General features: G+C 34.0%; 4 protein-coding genes and 1 long non-coding RNA gene across 7 annotated transcripts; all 5 read right to left on the bottom strand.

The window, feature by feature from the left end:
• Positions 1-482: 482 nt before the first annotated feature.
• On the bottom strand, positions 483-2,371 carry LOC110733320. The gene is made up of 7 exons (XM_021913381.1): positions 2,171-2,371; positions 1,576-1,843; positions 1,359-1,461; positions 1,130-1,257; positions 972-1,050; positions 792-903; positions 483-674 (listed from the first exon to the last, which is right to left on the bottom strand). The coding sequence occupies exons 2-7, from the start codon at positions 1,832-1,834 to the stop codon at positions 483-485; spliced, it is 873 nt and encodes a 290-aa protein (XP_021769073.1). The 5' UTR covers positions 1,835-1,843; positions 2,171-2,371.
• Positions 2,372-5,533: 3,162 nt separating this feature from the next.
• Positions 5,534-7,282, bottom strand: LOC110733236. The gene has a single exon (XM_021913272.1). The coding sequence runs from the start codon at positions 7,280-7,282 to the stop codon at positions 5,534-5,536; it is 1,749 nt and encodes a 582-aa protein (XP_021768964.1).
• A 69-nt stretch (positions 7,283-7,351) lies between these two features.
• Positions 7,352-10,128, bottom strand: LOC110733168. Its single transcript, XM_021913207.1, has 4 exons — positions 10,013-10,128; positions 9,494-9,555; positions 8,527-9,408; positions 7,352-8,427 (listed from the first exon to the last, which is right to left on the bottom strand). Exons 1-4 carry the CDS (start codon positions 10,126-10,128, stop codon positions 7,352-7,354), a joined length of 2,136 nt encoding a protein of 711 aa, XP_021768899.1.
• Positions 10,129-10,377: 249 nt separating this feature from the next.
• On the bottom strand, positions 10,378-13,353 carry LOC110719583. 3 transcript variants are annotated; one of them, XM_021898549.1, is made up of 3 exons: positions 12,923-13,352; positions 11,974-12,048; positions 10,378-11,597 (listed from the first exon to the last, which is right to left on the bottom strand). In XM_021898549.1, the coding sequence occupies exon 3, from the start codon at positions 11,308-11,310 to the stop codon at positions 10,606-10,608; it is 705 nt and encodes a 234-aa protein (XP_021754241.1). In that variant the 5' UTR covers positions 11,311-11,597; positions 11,974-12,048; positions 12,923-13,352; the 3' UTR covers positions 10,378-10,605. The 3 variants fall into 3 exon arrangements, with proteins under 3 accessions (XP_021754241.1, XP_021754247.1, XP_021754256.1); XM_021898555.1 differs by lacking the exon at positions 12,923-13,352 and adding an exon at positions 12,521-12,916; XM_021898564.1 differs by lacking the exon at positions 11,974-12,048 and having other exon boundaries at positions 12,923-13,353.
• A 3,171-nt stretch (positions 13,354-16,524) lies between these two features.
• LOC110719576 lies at positions 16,525-17,534 on the bottom strand. The gene is made up of 2 exons (XR_002511139.1): positions 17,447-17,534; positions 16,525-16,979 (listed from the first exon to the last, which is right to left on the bottom strand). It is a non-coding gene; the product is annotated as an uncharacterized LOC110719576 (long non-coding RNA).
• Positions 17,535-17,649: the final 115 nt, after the last annotated feature.

Here is a 17,649-nt window from a genome sequence, read left to right as displayed (position 1 = left end):
AATATTTAAGGAAAGATAATATGAACGATATTCAAAATAAATCTAGGAAACAACAACAAAGCTGAAATAGTTGAGCAACACTTATAGAAGAATAACAAAGGAGTAAAAGCTGAAGCAGCAGAGAATAAAATACATAATAAGTGCTTGTTACAGCATAAGCATACTTGTGTACTTGTATGGGCAGTGTGCATAGTATATCTTACTACTGTGGTTTATAAAAATAGAATACATTTGATTTGAGCAGAGTTATGAATAACAACAGATTAAAATATTAGGGATTATTCTTACAGTGCTTTTGATATTCCAAATTTCACTTGCTGGTTTTCGGAAAAGCTTTTCCGTGTCATCATTAAATGTCGTAAATGACATTGTTCCACTTTCATCAGCAGCATCAAACTTGAAAGTCACTCTTTACAAATATATGGTAAAGGAGTTAGAATTAGTAGATAAGCTTATTATGGCAAAGTAACATATAAATAAGGTCATTTAAAGTACCTGTAAGCAGCTGTTGTTTCTGCTTTTTTGCAAGAAATGCAAGGGAAGCGGGTTCCAATAGGGAGATGTGTTCGCTTTCCACACCCTAGACAGCCAATGTAAGCATTAACTCTTTGTAGGTCAGGGTCTGGTATAGTGACTCTAATCCATGCTACTTCATCCGGAATAGCATTCGATGCCTGCATTCGTTTAGCCAAACATGTATGTAAAACATGTATATGACAGCATATGCAAAAGTAAGTAAATTGTAAGCAGCTAATTGTGTTTAAATTGAAGCAATAACATGAATTTTAAACCTTTTTGCTGCGAAGTTCTGCTATGGTCACTACTTTTTTCTCAGCACTTGGGTATCTAACATTCAGGATTTTTTCTTGTCTATCAAGAAAAACATGCTGATATAATTTGACCCTGCAATGCACAACAGAATAAGGTAAGTACATTATGTTTCTTCTATATATGATGCATGTACTAATTACCATTCTCGTAGCATATCTGCTCTTTCTCCTTTAGGGTTCATAATGATCCTAGTAGACATAGTAGTGTTCAAAGTGAATCCTGCAATGTAGTTCAAGAATGCTTCAGATTAGATTATATATGTACAGTACAGGCATTCAAGTACAGGAGCTGCTTTTACCTCTTGTATGGCGAGTCTTAAGTGCAGTAAAGCCGACAACATTGAATCTTTCAGCCCAATTACTTATTGCATCACAGGGCTTACCAGTGAGATCATTCCATGCTGAAATTGTCATAGCATGGTCTTGGCTGATTCAATATTTTTAATAGGTTGTTAGGTATTTCAATCAAGTAGCGCATTAAAGGTTAAATATGCCCTAAAAAGCTATAAGGTATATAGTATTGATTACCTTGTGTCAGTTACAGATATTTCACGAACTGGACTGTCGCGCCCACGTATATTAGATATAATTCGAGGTGCATCCTCAACAAACAGAACCACACCAACAATATCTATTTAGGCAAGAAAAAAAAGAAATGTAGCTTCAGATGATATTAATAGTAATATACACTAATCATAGAGAGGAATTTATCTGTAAATAAAATTAAAATATAGCATAAGTATACCAAATCTGCCATTAGGATCAGGCGATCGTGGGAGAGTTGACAGTGGCTGATATTTAGGCTCAATTGGACCAGCTTCTGGATTTAAACGCTGAACGATTGTCTGGTGGCCAATAGTCATCTGATATGGAAGCTCTTCAAGGTTAATCTTGTACTGCTCATCCATATATGTTATAGGAGCTTTTGATATTTCATATTGGCCAGTTGGTTTTAAGACATCTTCATATGCATGGATTTGATCTCCAAAAAGAGCACATCTCATTCTGTTTTTCTGTTAAGACACGTAATATACAGGTCAACAACATGCTTATCTAGAAATACTAAGATTATGTCTTTATAAAAAAGACACCACACTTTAATGAATATGTTAGCTGAACATAAGCAAAAGTACATGCATAAATCTACATAGGCAAACAAAATAAAGAAATCCTATTACTTTTACATCACACAAAGTTCCTTGGTAAGTAAAGGTACATGTTGATAATTATAAAAGTAGCAGTAATAAGATAAGCTTTCAGTTCAAAACAATTGCTAATCACAGTATTGATGAAAAAAAGACATGGGTTTTTGCAAAAAATAAAAAATGAAACATAATTACCTTCTCATCTTCTAAGATAATTGTCTGGAATATGACACCTGGTTTTTTTTGGTGATGGTTGAGCCCTTCCTTTTTCAGCTACAGTCTATTTAACCTTGTAGTCTTTGCTCTAAGTGTTAAGTTCATCTAAGTACACAGGTTCAAGCTTCATCTTTGAAGGTGTATTCATTTTCTGTTAAGAATTATTGAAACAAAGTAAAAATAAGCAATATTAATTTAGGTAGTTAATCTAGACAGAAGATAATTGATGTAAAGTAATAAGCACTTGCAGCCATGTCAGGTATACTATAATGAAAGATAAACTATTGTAAGGAATTTAAATTATAGCATCTACAAATGAATTTATATAAGAATAAATTTATTGTGCGACATTTATAAAAAAATTTCAACCCAAGAATTTAAATGCAATCGCAGCTACAAGTGCAAGGAAAATAAGTAGATATAGTTAAGCAAACATATAAACATTCATTTTCATTATAAAGGTATACGAAACTGATTTTCTGCTAAGGTTTTTTCCCTACAAATAGCAAACACAATATGAAAGATACATTGTGCAAAACATATATACAAAAATTTTAAACCCCCCCCCCCCCAAAAAAAAAGGGTTTCAAAAATACCTACAACAACTATAATAAAATAATATACTAAATATCTAGCAATGTCAAGAAAAATAGAGCTACTTGTATAAATTGCACTCGATATATTTGATCTCGTTTTTTGTTTTGTTTTTATGAAATGTACAATCAAATATAATAAATTTCTAATAAAACTATTAATTTTAATTGCACCACAAGTAGATAATATTTAAAGGAGGTTGAATAATGTATTTATAGGATTTAATTCTTTCAAATTGTAATCTGTTTAGTAAGCTAATAGCTTACTCTTGTGATGGTTAGCTCATAATGCATGAACACAAGCCATGAATTTGTGTGCCAGGAAAATAGAATAAATGAGCTGAAAAGAAGAAGAATATACCTCAAAACAAAATGGAATAGCAGAGAATAAGTAATGAAGAATAAAGAGGGAGGAGGAGGGTATTTATAGCCGATCCTAGGTACTAAAGTTAACCTAATTTTTTTCACCTGAGTACTGTTGAAGGCAGTAAAGCTACAATTGTTTACTCTACTATTCGTACATCTAGAAAGTAGTATGGACTAAGATAGTGGGAAAATACTATTATTTTATGCACTAATCTTAAAAGGATAGTGATTACTTTTTACTTATATAATAAGGAAGTCATATTTTTTTTTTTGTGGCTGAAGTTGTAGTAAAGTACAGCAGCTTAGCTGTCTCATTGGATTTGAAAAAGCTAAAAGTTGAATAGTAAAGTTGACTTGTACTTGCATCTCTTACCCATAAAGCAAAATATACTAACTTAACATATGTGATTAGCTTTTCAAATTTGAATGATGCCATTTTAAATGTGGGCCACATTTTACAAAGCCCATTATATATTTATATATCCAAAAAAAACACACAGCCCAAATCTATATTTAGACAAAAAATTGACAATAACCTCTATTTAAAATCAGTCTTTCTATTTACAAAAATAGCATGCATTTCGTTGTGGATAACTAATCTAGAAAAATATTCGTTTGAAGAATATTCACACTCTAAATCCGAAGCGTTATCTAAATTTGTATACACATTTATTATATATATTGCTATTCATATAATTACTAATAAGGTGCTATACATTTTTTCTAAACAGCTTAACAACAAGGAAATACAGCATAGATTTTGTCACATTTATTGTAAATTATAAGAATGTGTGTAGAAGAATTTCAGAGCACATATAATTCAATGAAACAACAACCTAAGAACAGTAAAGCATAATGCAAATACTCTGGTCAGTTAACCTTAGCTTTTGCTTAGAACATAAACACCGGAAAACACTAATCCAGCACAACACAAGCATAATCTGTATATATTACAGGATAAATTATGTAAGGAACATTAAGAACTTGGAAAAAAGCTCTTACCAAGCTGGATGTGATTTTCCTTTGCATAGACGATGCCTGAATGCTGAAACATGTGTAATGATACTGTAAATGGCATGAGTGTATTCTAAGACGATTTCAATCCTAGAAGAAGGAAACAATACCTCCTTTATAAGCTCATGCATATTCCTGCAAATAGTTTCAAGTATAGGAAAAAAACCCCAGAAATCTTGAGCTATAACCAATTTAGCCATTCATTACAAGATTCTCTATAGATTACAGCAATTAGAATGATTGGCAAATGATCATCAATTATGACCTTTTCAAAAATACATCAGCCTTAATGAGTATGCATGACTTCTTGTGACCACAATTTGAAAATTTCGTTGAAGGCAATGTGCAAGTACCTAGAAAAACTATGACTTCCAACTACATTTCTTATGTCAATCATACAATTTGAAGCATAAATTTTTGAACAAGAAAATAGCTCATATTCAGGTATATTGTTGCATGAATTTGCGTGCCAGGAAAGTAGAATAAATGAACTGTAAAGGGAAAAAATAATGCTCATTTGAATTGTAAATTAACTGAGAAAACTATCTTTGAGAGCCAAGGCACTCTTATTATTTATAGACCTTATTGTACTTAATCAAGTAAGTAATGACTGATAGTTTACAATAGTGCAGCAATGACAGTTTAAAATGCTTGCCATGTGATGTTTATGTTTACCTGGTGCACTAAAGGGTCTTCATATTTAACAATGTATGAATTGTTCAAGCTGTAAATTAGTTCCTATAAATTAAGCAACAAGAGTTAGGGAACTGAAAATTGTTTTTCAAGAGGGAAAGGAAACAATATCAGCAAAATAGCACCATTGCAAAAAGAATGAATGGAACAAAAGCTTAAGCTACCTGTGCAGATGGAATAACAACAGTTGCTATACATTTGTTTCACCCTTCAGCATACACACATACTGAAAACTACTATGCATCATTTTCTAGAATACCGGATAAACGTAAAAGTTCAAAAGACACTACATTAGTAACAGCAACTGTAGAACCCTTCTCTGTAAGTTTTTTGGTAAAGACACAGACATCCTGTGCTTTCTTAGATCGAGATAATGCGACATAAAGCTATCCATGTGAAAAGCATGGACGCGGAAGATAAATCGATACTTGATTTAGAGTTTGTCCTTGGGATTTATTAATTGTCATTGCGAAGCTTAGCTTGATAGGAAATTGTTTTCTTTCAAACTGAAATGGATAGTTAGCACCAGTAGGAGGTCTTAAATTGACTTTGTGTATGAAAACTGTTTCTCCTTTGTAGTGGCCAACAGCTATAGTACATTGGATTACATTTGGAAAAAATCTCTTGCAAATAAGTCTTGTGCCATTGCATAAGCCCGAAGAAGGGAGTAAATTTCTCAACAGTATAACAGGGCAATTTTCCTTAATATCAACTCATGAGGACTCATACCACCAGGGCATAGCTTGTTGATGAATTCTGTTGGATAGATATTACATGTATCATTCAAAATGGCATCAAAGCTCCTGTATCTTACAGTCTGACCAGGGAATTGCTCAATCATGGATGCATTAATTGAATCAACATCATCATTCATAGGCGTTAGAATTGCTTTCTTAGTGAAAACTTGACTATCAACCTGTCCCTGAGCAACTTCTGGAAATGTTTGGACTGTAACAGTTGAGACTAAGTCTGTTAGGTTAGTAGAATGGACAATATCTTGTGGCAACTCGATGGATGCAATTTCTGTCTGCTGTAATTTCCCATCTCCCAAATCAAGCAAAAAAGCAGAGTAAGTAGGATCATCTCTTGCTCTAATATTTTCTGTCAGCCGGAACTTGATAAACTTAGGCCACAAATAAGAAGTAACAATACTTTCTTGAACAACTTCCTTCATAGTTTTCTGAGGGACCACTGGTAACACTTGCCTAAAATCACCCCCGAAAACAACTACCTTGCCTCCAAATGTAAACTTATTATCACATATATCTTGGAGCAAGAGATCCAAAGACTCAATGTTTTGTTTCTTAGCCATTGAAGCCTCGTCCCATATTATAAGGGATGTTTCCTTTAACAGTGCTGCTAAACTACCTTGCTTAGGAACATCACACGCCAAAGAAGATTCACTATCAATTGGTATTTTGAACCTTGAATGAGCAGTTCTACCTGAGGGAATGTTTGCTGCAGCAATTCCGGAAGTAGCTGTAGGTAAAACAATCTTGTTCATGAGCCGCACTTCTGCATATAAAGCATTGTACAAAAAAGTTTTTCCCGTGCCCCCAGGACCATCAATAAAAAAAGCACCACCCTTTTGATGTAGAACATGATCCATAATACACACAAAAGCAGCATTCTGTGCGCAGTTCAACTTAGAGCGACAACCTAAGCATTCTTCTGGGATAGGAGCATCAAGGGCATCTAGAATGTCCTTTGTCCGTCTGAACTCATCATTAACCAGGGAATTTAAATAATCTAGACCAAAAAAAGCAAGTGATTTTCCCATGGCTTCAAGGTTCTGTTCAATAGCTCTTACAGTGAGCTGCTGCACTTTTTGAAGTTGCTGTGGAAATTTGTGAGAGAAGTCTTCACCAAGAAAAGGATAATACTTTTCCCATAAAGCAGCAGTATTACTCGGCTGACAAAATATAAGGACTGTTGCAAATAAGCGTCGCAAGGCAGCAGGCATATGAGTCTCACAAGCTTCAAACAGAGTTAGTTCAGCTGCATCATCATCTTCTATAATTCCAAGTTTTACAGCAGCTTCTTGGAAAGTTGGATAAAGATGGCCATTGACAGTTCTTAAATCCTCAAATGACTTAGGACTTCTTACATGCAGCAATAAAAGTCTTAGGAAAAACCGTTCACCCTCTGCAGGATATACAAATGATAATCTCCCAATTGATAGCTTATTTTGGACCCTTTGTTTCCATGTCTTAGTACTTTGCTCCCATGTGTAGTGCTCACAAAATTCACCATATAAGTATCCCAACCCATCTTCAGAAGCAGAATTCATAGCAAAAAATTCAGTCAACTGAGTTCTAGAGCGTTTAGAATTTGAAACAACAGCTTGTAACCTTTCATGAGGATGAACACAAACGGTCTGCATATTTGGTAAATGAACCTGCAAAGGTAAAACCGGAGGGTGCATCTCGAACAAATCAAAACCGAAGATTCTCCATGCAGCTTCACAAGGAGATACCCATCGGCCTGATTGATACTACTTAATCTCATCCACAACTTCATTATTGCACGACACTACATTATAAGAAATTCTATCATGACCCTTATATACATACTTATATAGGTACTTTACTGCTTTAATTGTAGAACACACCTCAACATTTATATGACAATCAAATAGTAAAGAAAGATAAGGGTTATATGGAATGACCCACTGATTATCAAGCTCTGCATTTCTTATAACTACTTTTTCTCCAGTTTCTCTCCTACGATAAATTGGATAGCCATCTTTACTATTAGTAATTTCATTACAAAACTGTTTTGGATACCTATTCTTGCAACTTAATTTAAGACCACGTGTCCGCATACATGGACATTCTGGGTTCAGTTCGCCACAAGGGCCATGCATCATATGTGCCAAGACAACTCGCCTAAGATCGGCATTAGTCTCAGAAGGTATTTCAGCACAAACAAACCTATCATAATCTGCAGGACATTTCATCTTATATTCAGGTTTTAGAATAATTAAAAAATGAGCATGTGGCAAACCTCTTTTCTGAAATTCAACCACATACACCATTGCAACAACCTCACCAAACACCTTCCTTTCCATGATCTCTTTTTTTAGTGCAATCAATTTTGCTCTAAAAATTCTAGAAACCAAATCAGGTCTGTTCTGTGCCTTTTCACCAGCAGCTAGCTCATCCTTTATTTCAGGCCAGTTAGCATTACATGTAACCGTAACAAACAAATCTGGCTTGCCAAATCTCTGCACTAATGCCATGACATTTAAATACCTCTTCTTCATATCCCGAGGACCCCCAATATAAGTCGGCGGTAATATCACCCTTCGACCAACATTAGAAGCAATAGTTTCTCCGTTATCCAATGAATCCAAAATACCTTTATATAGGTCAGCTCTAATTGTTTCCTGATTGTTTCGAAAATAGTCTAGTCTCGTATTCTCAATCTTCACATACATTTCTACTATATACTGTTGGAAACATCTCCCTGCTCGCAATAGCATGTTCTTAGGTCGAATTTGCAGCTTGTAGGAATAATATTCCCTAGGAGAAATAAACTTATCTGCTCTAGTATTCTTTCTCTTTGCACCTGCATAGAAAGAATCCATAAACTATATCACTGAAAAAGGAAAAATCACAGTGTATGTCTAGCATAGAATGTAAAACACTTAGAGTCTAAATTGTATACGTCTTTCTTCTTGATTCAGCAAATCTTCAGCATCATGAACAACACAAGACATAACAGGATCTGGAAGTAAATCCACTCCTCGTCTACTTGGATGAGATTTTTTTTTAAGACCCTGAGTCCAGCCACATTCTCCTTGAGGAAACAATAATGGATATTGAAGCGGATCATAGCAGCCATAGTTATGATAGATTCGATGAGTTTGATTGGATTTCCCAGTTACCATAATATGAGGACTTGAACTTTGGCTTGATGAAGCATCTTCTGGCCAGATAACAGCTACATCATCAACAGAAGGAGCATTGTAGACACGTTGATCAAGTACAGGACTCTGATTCAAAATAATTTTTGTGTCCTCAGTAACAACTCGTTCTCTTAGAGACCGGAAAAACACAGCATATGGATTTTGCTGGGACACATGCATTAGAATCCGGATCACATCTTCTCTTACTTCTGGAAAAGAACCCAACCTATTTTCAACCTCATGTTGTCCATCATAAAAGTATAGCTGCAGGTATTTAGGATGCTTCTTTTCGGGCAATAAATCTGGGACAAAATGGTATATCTGACCATGCATTTTGAATACATAAATTCCTTTTTTGCTCTTTGAATCAAAATGGCCACCAAGAGAACTGTACGCAAACAAGTTATTATACAATCTAGCATACTTCCGAAAATGAACATCAATTTCATCCTTTGAAGTAAACAAGTAGATGAGCTCGGGAGGATACTCATTTGCTGCTATTTCAATGTCTCCATTGCCACAGCAAAAGTGGAGGGACTCGAACATAAATTTCTTTGCACCACATTCAGGACAGTAAGTAGGTGCAGAAAGTCTCAATGCATCTATCGGCAACACTCGATGTGTAGCAGCGCCAAGAAGATCTGCCAAAACCCAACAAAAAAACCACAATTATTACCATTTATAATATCCACTTCTAAAATGTAAAGCATTACTGAAATTTATTACTTTCTTTGAGTCGATTAGTAGAAGTAGTTGTTGAACAGGTAGCCACGCTTTCTTGCGATACACTGCACAAAAAGCTAGTTTAGTAATATCAGAGATCATATTCCAGTTTTGCAAGTTAATTTTAAGCACCTAAAGCTAATCCAGAACAAAAAACACAGTGACATAAACCAAGTAAATAATCTACCAATATCAAGATATAACAAAACAGTAAACAAGAATACAAGCAAACCCCAAGTCCTTCACTCAGTACCTATCTCCACGTGGATTAGCTAGTGTCTGTATACATTTACGTTTCTATGTTGTACGAATCTGACACAAAATTGCATCCTGATACTGATTATCTGACATAGACGGGCTACAATGTAAACCACTTTCAGTTATATACTTCCAAAGAAGCAATTTATTTAATTAATACAGATAAGAAGCCAAACATTTTTTACCACGCAAATGCTGATTGAGTTTTTCTTTGTGCGGCCTGGTTTAAGCGTTTACAACTCTTGCGTGATAGCTTTGGTAAACCATAACGACAATCTAGCATGCAACACCTTCAATTTATTCTCAAACACAAAAGCTGCATATGATAAATATGTAAAACACAATATGGTAAACGCAACTACAGTTCCTAAAGTACCCATGGTTACAGACGACGGAGTTTGAATTTCTTGTTGTAGCTGCACTGGAACAAATAGTCTGAAGCGTAATAAGCTTTGCTGAAACTGAAAATGCAACCCAAAATAGGAATTATGTGGGAAGACTTTCTCCAAAATAAACCAAACACTTCTATTCTTGTTTGTTTGTAAAAGATTAAATATTCAATTTTTAAACCTTAAATAAAATGAAAACACAGTAAACAATACAACAAGAAACACATATATATAACAGAATTATGTAAATAGCAAAGCATCATATTCAAGAGACTGAAAATATAAGATTCATTACATCAAAAGAAGTACATAGACAATAGAAACAGAAACTACAGCCTAGTCATAAGACAATAGTTACTAATAAGCATAAGGAGCATACTAATACTACTATTACAGATAGTAGCCCTAACAACTTAGTACAAGTCCTTAAATCCAATATCCAAAATAAGCATGCTCTATGACATATAGCTAATCAACCCTAGCACGCTTAAGTACAGATTCTAAATCTAGCAGACCAGTAACAAGGCGCTCTGAAGTCTCTACTTCCATAGCATTCTTAGAACTTCCTTCCACAACGACCCTACATTTAAGCGGACGACTCGGTGGAAGAGCAAGGACTGGTATCTGTGATTCTTCACCAGTCGGTGTCACACAACAATCAATCCCTGAACAATTAGCAAGATCAGATTGTTCAGAGCTCTTTTCCAAACATTCAAGATGACCTTTCAGGATCAGATACTTTTCCCGTATCAAAGAACATTCAGCACTTAGCTTTGCCGCAGAACCATAGTTCGCATCAACAATTTCTAGATGAAACTGAGAAGCTATGAAAAAGGATGCTTTCTTTGCAACTCGTTGCTCAGCTGTAGCTGCTTCAGCACAAGGCTCACTAAAAATACACTCCATGATAATATTACTATGAGGACAGGATACCATAAGCCATGAAATATAACCATGTCCCTGTACCATAGTAGTCTCAATGGCAGTTGCAGTGACACCAGTTTTCCTCACCAAGACACCCAGAAATTGTGCAAAATCAACTGAAATATGGATATCATGAAATACTGCATTCTCCCCTGAAATGCAATTTGATCGTATGCGGTTCAGGTCCTCTCTCTCCTGGACTAATTCAGCGCAACTATTTTTATATAGCTTCACACACAGACGATGCATCTTAAGGCGTTCATGTGTAAAGTCATCTACTCGAACATTAAACCGACCAATCAATGCTTCACAGCCTTGTGAGCTGCTCTTTCGCGAGACTCTTCTGCCGAACTGGCATCTCCACCACAAAAAAGAAACCTTGCACGTGTATTTGGACGGCCAACTCGAACAAAGGCATTGTTCTTAGCAACATCTATAAATCCATAGAATGGAGGTGGAAACTGGAGCCAAGCAACAATCTTTTCCAAAAGAGGCTGGAAAGGGACACAAACTTTGTTCGTTCGTCTAGCCATAACCTGTAATGGCAAAATCCAGGACACAATTCAGACCAGGGAAACCGTGTTTCTTCCAAAAAAACACCGTCATATATAGCGTATCTACAGAGCTAACTAACCTACGTACAAAACTCTAATCAAAGGGCAACCTAATAAACAAAGAAAATATCTCTAAAGGCTATGGACTTTTCTGTAAACAGACCATGCACAACCAAAACAACAACCTTGTAAATAACAAGGCAAAATAAAGCAAAAAATAGAACAAGGCTATAAAAAAAAAATCTAACAAAAGCAACAAAGAATTTTTAAGCACATCATAAGAAATCACTACTACTATTCATAAATATAGCTCTATAATAAATCTATAACCCATAATAAAACAAGTGTAAGGAATTACCTTAGAAATTCTTGCACACTAAATAAAACACACTGACTCTTAAATGCACCAAACCACAAAATAGATTCACCAAACCTGTAATCCAAAAAAAGACACAACTTTAAACATGTAAAATAGACTATTAATTAATAACCATTTCACACGGACCACACCCTTAAAAGATCATCTCAAACTAATCTATCTGATTTAATAAAGAAGATATAGTAGTTGATTTTCAGTGTTTTCGCGAGTATTCGAATAATGATATCCAAGGATTACAAACTTAATCAACGGTAGTAACCCAAAAAAACATTACACCGCAACAAAAAACTATAAACATTATAATGTTAAGATTCGATTTGCCAAGAAGGTCCAATTTGTCAAAAAAATATCATAGCACTATTCAAATCGTTAGAGATTCTTCATTTTTCTCAAAAATACCATTTTCTCAAAAATACCATTTGCAACCAAATAACCACAACCTAGTAAATACCTTTACAAACCAATCTCAAAGCACCATATCCAGAAATACAGAAATGAATACATGAAAAACCCCAGCAGCCTGTACCTCTATTTATAGGCCGCTTAACCGACTATACCCACAAGGGTAACCCTAAATTAACCAATGCAAGTCCTTTTCCGCCCCTCAGAAGTACAATTGAGTAGTCCCCAAGGCATTATTCTGCCTTAAGTTTCTTCAGAAGGCAAATGCACAAATTACTAATGCTACAGAACATCTCAAGAATTAATTGGATCTATTTCCTACCACTTAACAACCCTAAGTATATTCCTAACCTACAAATCAAAAACCAATCAACAAACCAAACATGCAATGCAGTAAATCAGCCCAAACCAACAAATCCAAAATCAAACAAGCTAAAAATACCAGCATACAATCTCATAATCCAACAAAAAGCAATCCAAGTCAACAAATCAAAGGAAATAATGCAAAGAAAAGCGGAAACCATACCAGGCAATCTCAGCCATAGCAGCAATCAAACCGAATTCCCTTCCAAGCCTCATCAGCCACGGAAACACAAAACCCAAACCAAACCAAAAGCAAACCTCGATGACATCCCCTACCCCTATACTAAAAGACAAGACATCAATACCTTAGCTGGCAGCCAAAACACTAACACCTGTAGTCTCCTTTATAGCTGGCAAAAAGAATGCAATGCAAAGACACAAAGGGTAATTCCGGCAATCCATTTAATTCGGGGTTGTTAATGTAATAACTCAAAGAGCTACTGTTGTTAACTAAGACACAAAGGGTAATTCCGGAAATCCATTAAATTCGGGGGTGTAAGTGTAATAACTCAAAGAGTTACTGTTGCTAACTTCCTATTTTTATTATGGGTTAATGATTTTCCTTTTAATTATTTGTACTCCATTTTATTTTTTATTACTTGACTCGCTTTGACTTTTACACTATTCAGCAGCTTTTCTTTTACCGTCTTTTGTGAATAATATGTAAAGGAAAAACATACGTGGAATTTTTTTTAAATTTGTCTTATTAAGTATTATTTTAATATACTTCCTTCGTTTCTTTTTAATTGACACGTGTCTTTAGTCACGTTTGCCAATGCATAAATTCAATTGCCGATATCTTTAATTACCAATAACCAAAAATTATAAAAAGTTGATGTTTTGAAAATATACATTGTGACGAATATAACAAAATCTCACTTGACTACATTTCTTCACATATAAATCACAAAACATGGTCAAAGGGAGATGTGTGAATAGTGCTAAAGTCAAAACGTGACAACTAATAAAAAAACGGAGGTAGTATAGCATAACTTTATAATTTTTACTCATGAAGAAAAATGATGTGTCAAAGCTTTACAATGTTAAGTGTGATAAAATAAACAGATCAAGTAAAAAAAGAACAGGTAAAGTATTATATTTTAGGTAGTCTCAATTTATTTTGAAGTCCTGTAAAAGAATCAAGTCTAAATCTCATATTTTTGGAAAAATTGCGATTATTAAATATTTGTTATACAAGGTGAGTGACTGATATAATGCTTTTGGTACATTCTAATTAAATTAAATAAAATGAGTAATTGTGATTCGATAAGTTTTACATGGTGAGTGGATTATGTATTTTCCATGTGGATACATTGAGGTGATGGTGAGTAACATGGGACGAGGAGTAAGCACATAGGGCACATAATTAAGACTAAGGATGTAGGGTCTGTTTTGATTGACTGAATTGAGCTGAACTGAACTGAATTTATTAGAGTTGAAGTGAACTAAACTTATTACAGTTGAACTGAACTGAACTGAACTAAATATTTTATAAGAGAGGGAAATTAGGAGTTGAACGGAACTGAAATGAATATTTTATAATAGAAAGAAATTAGGAGCTGAACTGAACTAAACTGAACTTATTAGAGTTGAACTCAACATATTAGAGGTGAATTAAACTAACTTGACCTGAATTGAACTAAAAATAATTATATCAGAACAAGCCCTTAGTGTGTATGGGGTTATACAAAATTCGTGCATGTCAAAAACCATCAAAGTTGCAAAGTTTGAATACATTGGTGTTGTTTGGATGTAAAGAAAAAAGATTAAGTTTATAAGATATGAGTGGGCAGCCTGTTTCTTAATTATAACTAATGTGCGGCCCGAGCGTTGTACCGGGTTACTGCTTTGATTAATTTTTTTTTTTTATAAAGAATTTCTTTTATCATCATTTTTTTTCATTTTGTCAAATATGTATTATAGTTGTAGTATTCTAATTGATGAATTAATAAAGCATAGGTTGTTGTATGTTGTGCACAAATGTCAAACATATATAATGTTACTACTTCACGTTGTTAAAAAAATATGTTAATTAATAAAAAGTATAGGAAGACAACTTTTAATTCTCCATTATTTGGGAAATGTTTAATTTTTCTCCAGTTGCATATTTAGTTTTCCTTTTTATTCTGTGTTGCCCTTTATATTTGTATTTATTTATAAAGATGACATGATTTATAATTGGCCAAGATAGTTAGGAGTTTGATCTTGTTTCCCTAAGGTATAGCGTTGGAAACATATGATGTAAACAAGATATGAGGTGTAAGAGAAAAAAGTGAGACGTAATATGTCATTTGAGCTTATGTATGAGACCAAGAGTTTAGTTTAAACTTCTCACCACCATCATTAAAGAATAGTGAGGGCTTTAAAACGAAGATAGGAATTAAAACATCAATTTATGTTCAAGGGGCAAGAATCTTCCAGAATAATAGTAAATCCGATATAACCTTGGATCCAAACTAAAAGAAAATGTTTTCCATTGAATTCAAGGCCTCCACCCCTCCAAGTTATTCGATGTATATATGAAGCAATTCCTCCTCTGTTATGAAGGTTACAAAACACATCTTGAACTTGAACACATGTGTGCTGAATTCACTTTTAAATGCAAGTGCATTATGAAGCAGCATCCATAAGAAAAGTTTCAAATTTGGTTGTGTATGTTAAGAGACCAAAGAATCTTCCAAAAGGTAATAGCGGAGTTAGGTTAAGTAGTAGAAGATAAATTCTCTTCCCGAGCCTAGAGTTTATTAGCTTGAGAGCAATGAACTTTTGTTTTATTTCACAACCTTTAATAAAATACTTGTATGAATTTTTGTGTTCTTTTGTGCCACGATATTATGATGACAAGTTTTTAATTTATTTATTTTGGGGGGTCATCTAATTAATAATCACCGAGTGTCTTATCATATTAAAGACATATGGGATCAATAGCAAATAACAAAAGTCTTCTTTATTAATCGCTAGAGATTCCATAGCAAGAATTATAGTAGTGACATCATGTTGAAAGCAGTTCAATGCCTTGTTAGAATTCTAACAATGTGCCTGATGATGTATGAAGTAACTGATGGTCCAATTCTTATCAATGCTAAGTTAATTTTCTTTTAAACTTAAGTTTGGTAATATGGACCCAATTTGAACTTCGTGCTATTATGGAACATCCATTACCCACTTTCCAAACATAGCCTTTTAATAGAGGTTTGTTCGATCCCCTTAAATCAACCCTCGAAATTTGTAAGAATCATGTCTCGTAGATAGACATTTGAAAGGAATTTTTGTACAAGCATTGAATTTTTTTGAAACAAGCATGTAGTGTGGGATACGTTCTACAAACTTGCTTCATGAGGAGAGCTTTGTTCAAAGTAGATGGACATCTTTTTCCCTATTCGCGAAGAAGATGCATAGTATCCATATTAACACAATGCAATTCTTTGTTATCTTTAGTCGCCCAGAATAAGCGTAAATGTTAGGAATGACAAGCTCAAAGCAAGAAAGTACAAGAGAAGTCATCATTATATGGACAGAGTTAATATGAAAATTAACGTTTGTGTTTTGAGAAAGCTTAGGAGAATTCCAGAATTTAGTTGATGTTAAACTAGAAGTTATCTTTTTATCTTTCCTAAAAAGTCAATGAGAGTACCCAAATGGGTGGTCAAAGACCTTTACATGCTTCATACGAAAGATTAGTTGATTTTAATTCGTTTGGAGCAAATTGATATTGATACTTACAATGAATAGTTAATATTGCTTTAAGCCTTTTTTCTGAAAGAATTGTTTAAATAATCCAGCTACATTCAATTAGTAGCTAGAATGTTTGGTATGTATATATTCACACTTACATAAAACCGACTTTACAACTTATCTGTATTTCTAACATTCCAGGGACTATTAATTTGAATTTTGTTATCCAACATCGAACCGATAACCTTTCAACCAACACTATTTCAGCCAGTATAAACATCTTTGTACTTAGTGTAGGTCAAATGCTGGTTTCATAAAAAAAATTAATATACATTATGCAACATGAGCATGAGAATGACCATTTCCCATAGGTTGATTATCAAGGGGTTGTTCTTGAGGAATTCCTTCATCAAACTCTTGAATTTCCAAAATCTCCACCCTTCGATTCATCCTTTTCCTAATCTTTATGGCCACATCAGATGGCCTGAATCTCCCGCATACGCTTACTCTGTTGTATTGTCTTTCTATCACATGTGTTTCCAACTCTTCCAATACCAAAAAAAAAAAAAAAAAAAAAAAAACGATGAGGTAATTATAATTTAATAAGAAGCTAAAAAAATAAAATAATAGGAAAAAATTAACATTAAGGGTAATGCTATACCTAGCCCTTAGGGCTATATATAAGCATTGAATTTACTCTTGAAAAATGTATAAAGTTAGGAATTCATGATAAAAACACGCGCAGATCGGTGTAATTAGTGTGTTTTTGTCATGATTTTCACGTGATTTTGTCATGAATTCTCAACTTAATTCCATTTTAGGAAGTATATTTAATGATATATGTAGCCCTATTTAGCTTATTTAGCTTATTTAGAATGACTAGTAACCTATTATCCGTGATTTTAAACTCTTTATTTATCAAAAAAGTTTACAAAGTTGCATCCCAAAAGCCAACAACAAACCAATAATCATGTAACTAAAACAATCCGTTATGAACTCAATTCGACCTCACCTTTCATATTGAGAAGAGTTCGTCTTAGTTTTTTGTAACACCCTTTGCAGTCAATTGAGATTCTCATTAACATGCAACAATACTGCAACAACATAATCTCACATAAAAATTTTAAGATAATGGAGTAAAAAAAAATAAAAAAAATAAAATCCAAGAACAAAAAATAAAAATAAAAAAAAATGGTTTGAGGTTCAACTTGCCTT

Source organism: Chenopodium quinoa, unplaced genomic scaffold (assembly GCF_001683475.1).
Source record: "Chenopodium quinoa cultivar QQ74 unplaced genomic scaffold, ASM168347v1, whole genome shotgun sequence".
NCBI classification, from domain to species: Eukaryota; Viridiplantae; Streptophyta; class Magnoliopsida; order Caryophyllales; family Amaranthaceae; genus Chenopodium; species Chenopodium quinoa.
The sequence above is the reverse complement of the archived record's forward strand: the minus strand, read 5'-3'. Positions and strand labels throughout refer to the sequence as shown.

Coding starts and splice junctions, on each gene's coding strand:
- LOC110733320 (XM_021913381.1), bottom strand. CDS start 1,834: ATGAGATGTGCTCTTTTTGGAGATCAAATCCATGCATATGAAGATGTC. Junction 1,258..1,358: donor ATATCTGTAACTGACACAAG/GTAATCAATACT, acceptor ATATTGAATCAG/CCAAGACCATGCTATGACAA. Junction 675..791: donor CAGAACTTCGCAGCAAAAAG/GTTTAAAATTCA, acceptor AAACGAATGCAG/GCATCGAATGCTATTCCGGA.
- LOC110733236 (XM_021913272.1), bottom strand. CDS start 7,282: ATGCACCCTCCGGTTTTACCTTTGCAGGTTCATTTACCAAATATGCAG.
- LOC110733168 (XM_021913207.1), bottom strand. CDS start 10,128: ATGGGTACTTTAGGAACTGTAGTTGCGTTTACCATATTGTGTTTTACA. Junction 9,409..9,493: donor TACTAATCGACTCAAAGAAA/GTAATAAATTTC, acceptor GGGTTTTGGCAG/ATCTTCTTGGCGCTGCTACA. Junction 8,428..8,526: donor GCTGAATCAAGAAGAAAGAC/GTATACAATTTA, acceptor CTTTCTATGCAG/GTGCAAAGAGAAAGAATACT.
- LOC110719583 (XM_021898564.1), bottom strand. CDS start 11,310: ATGCATCGTCTGTGTGTGAAGCTATATAAAAATAGTTGCGCTGAATTA.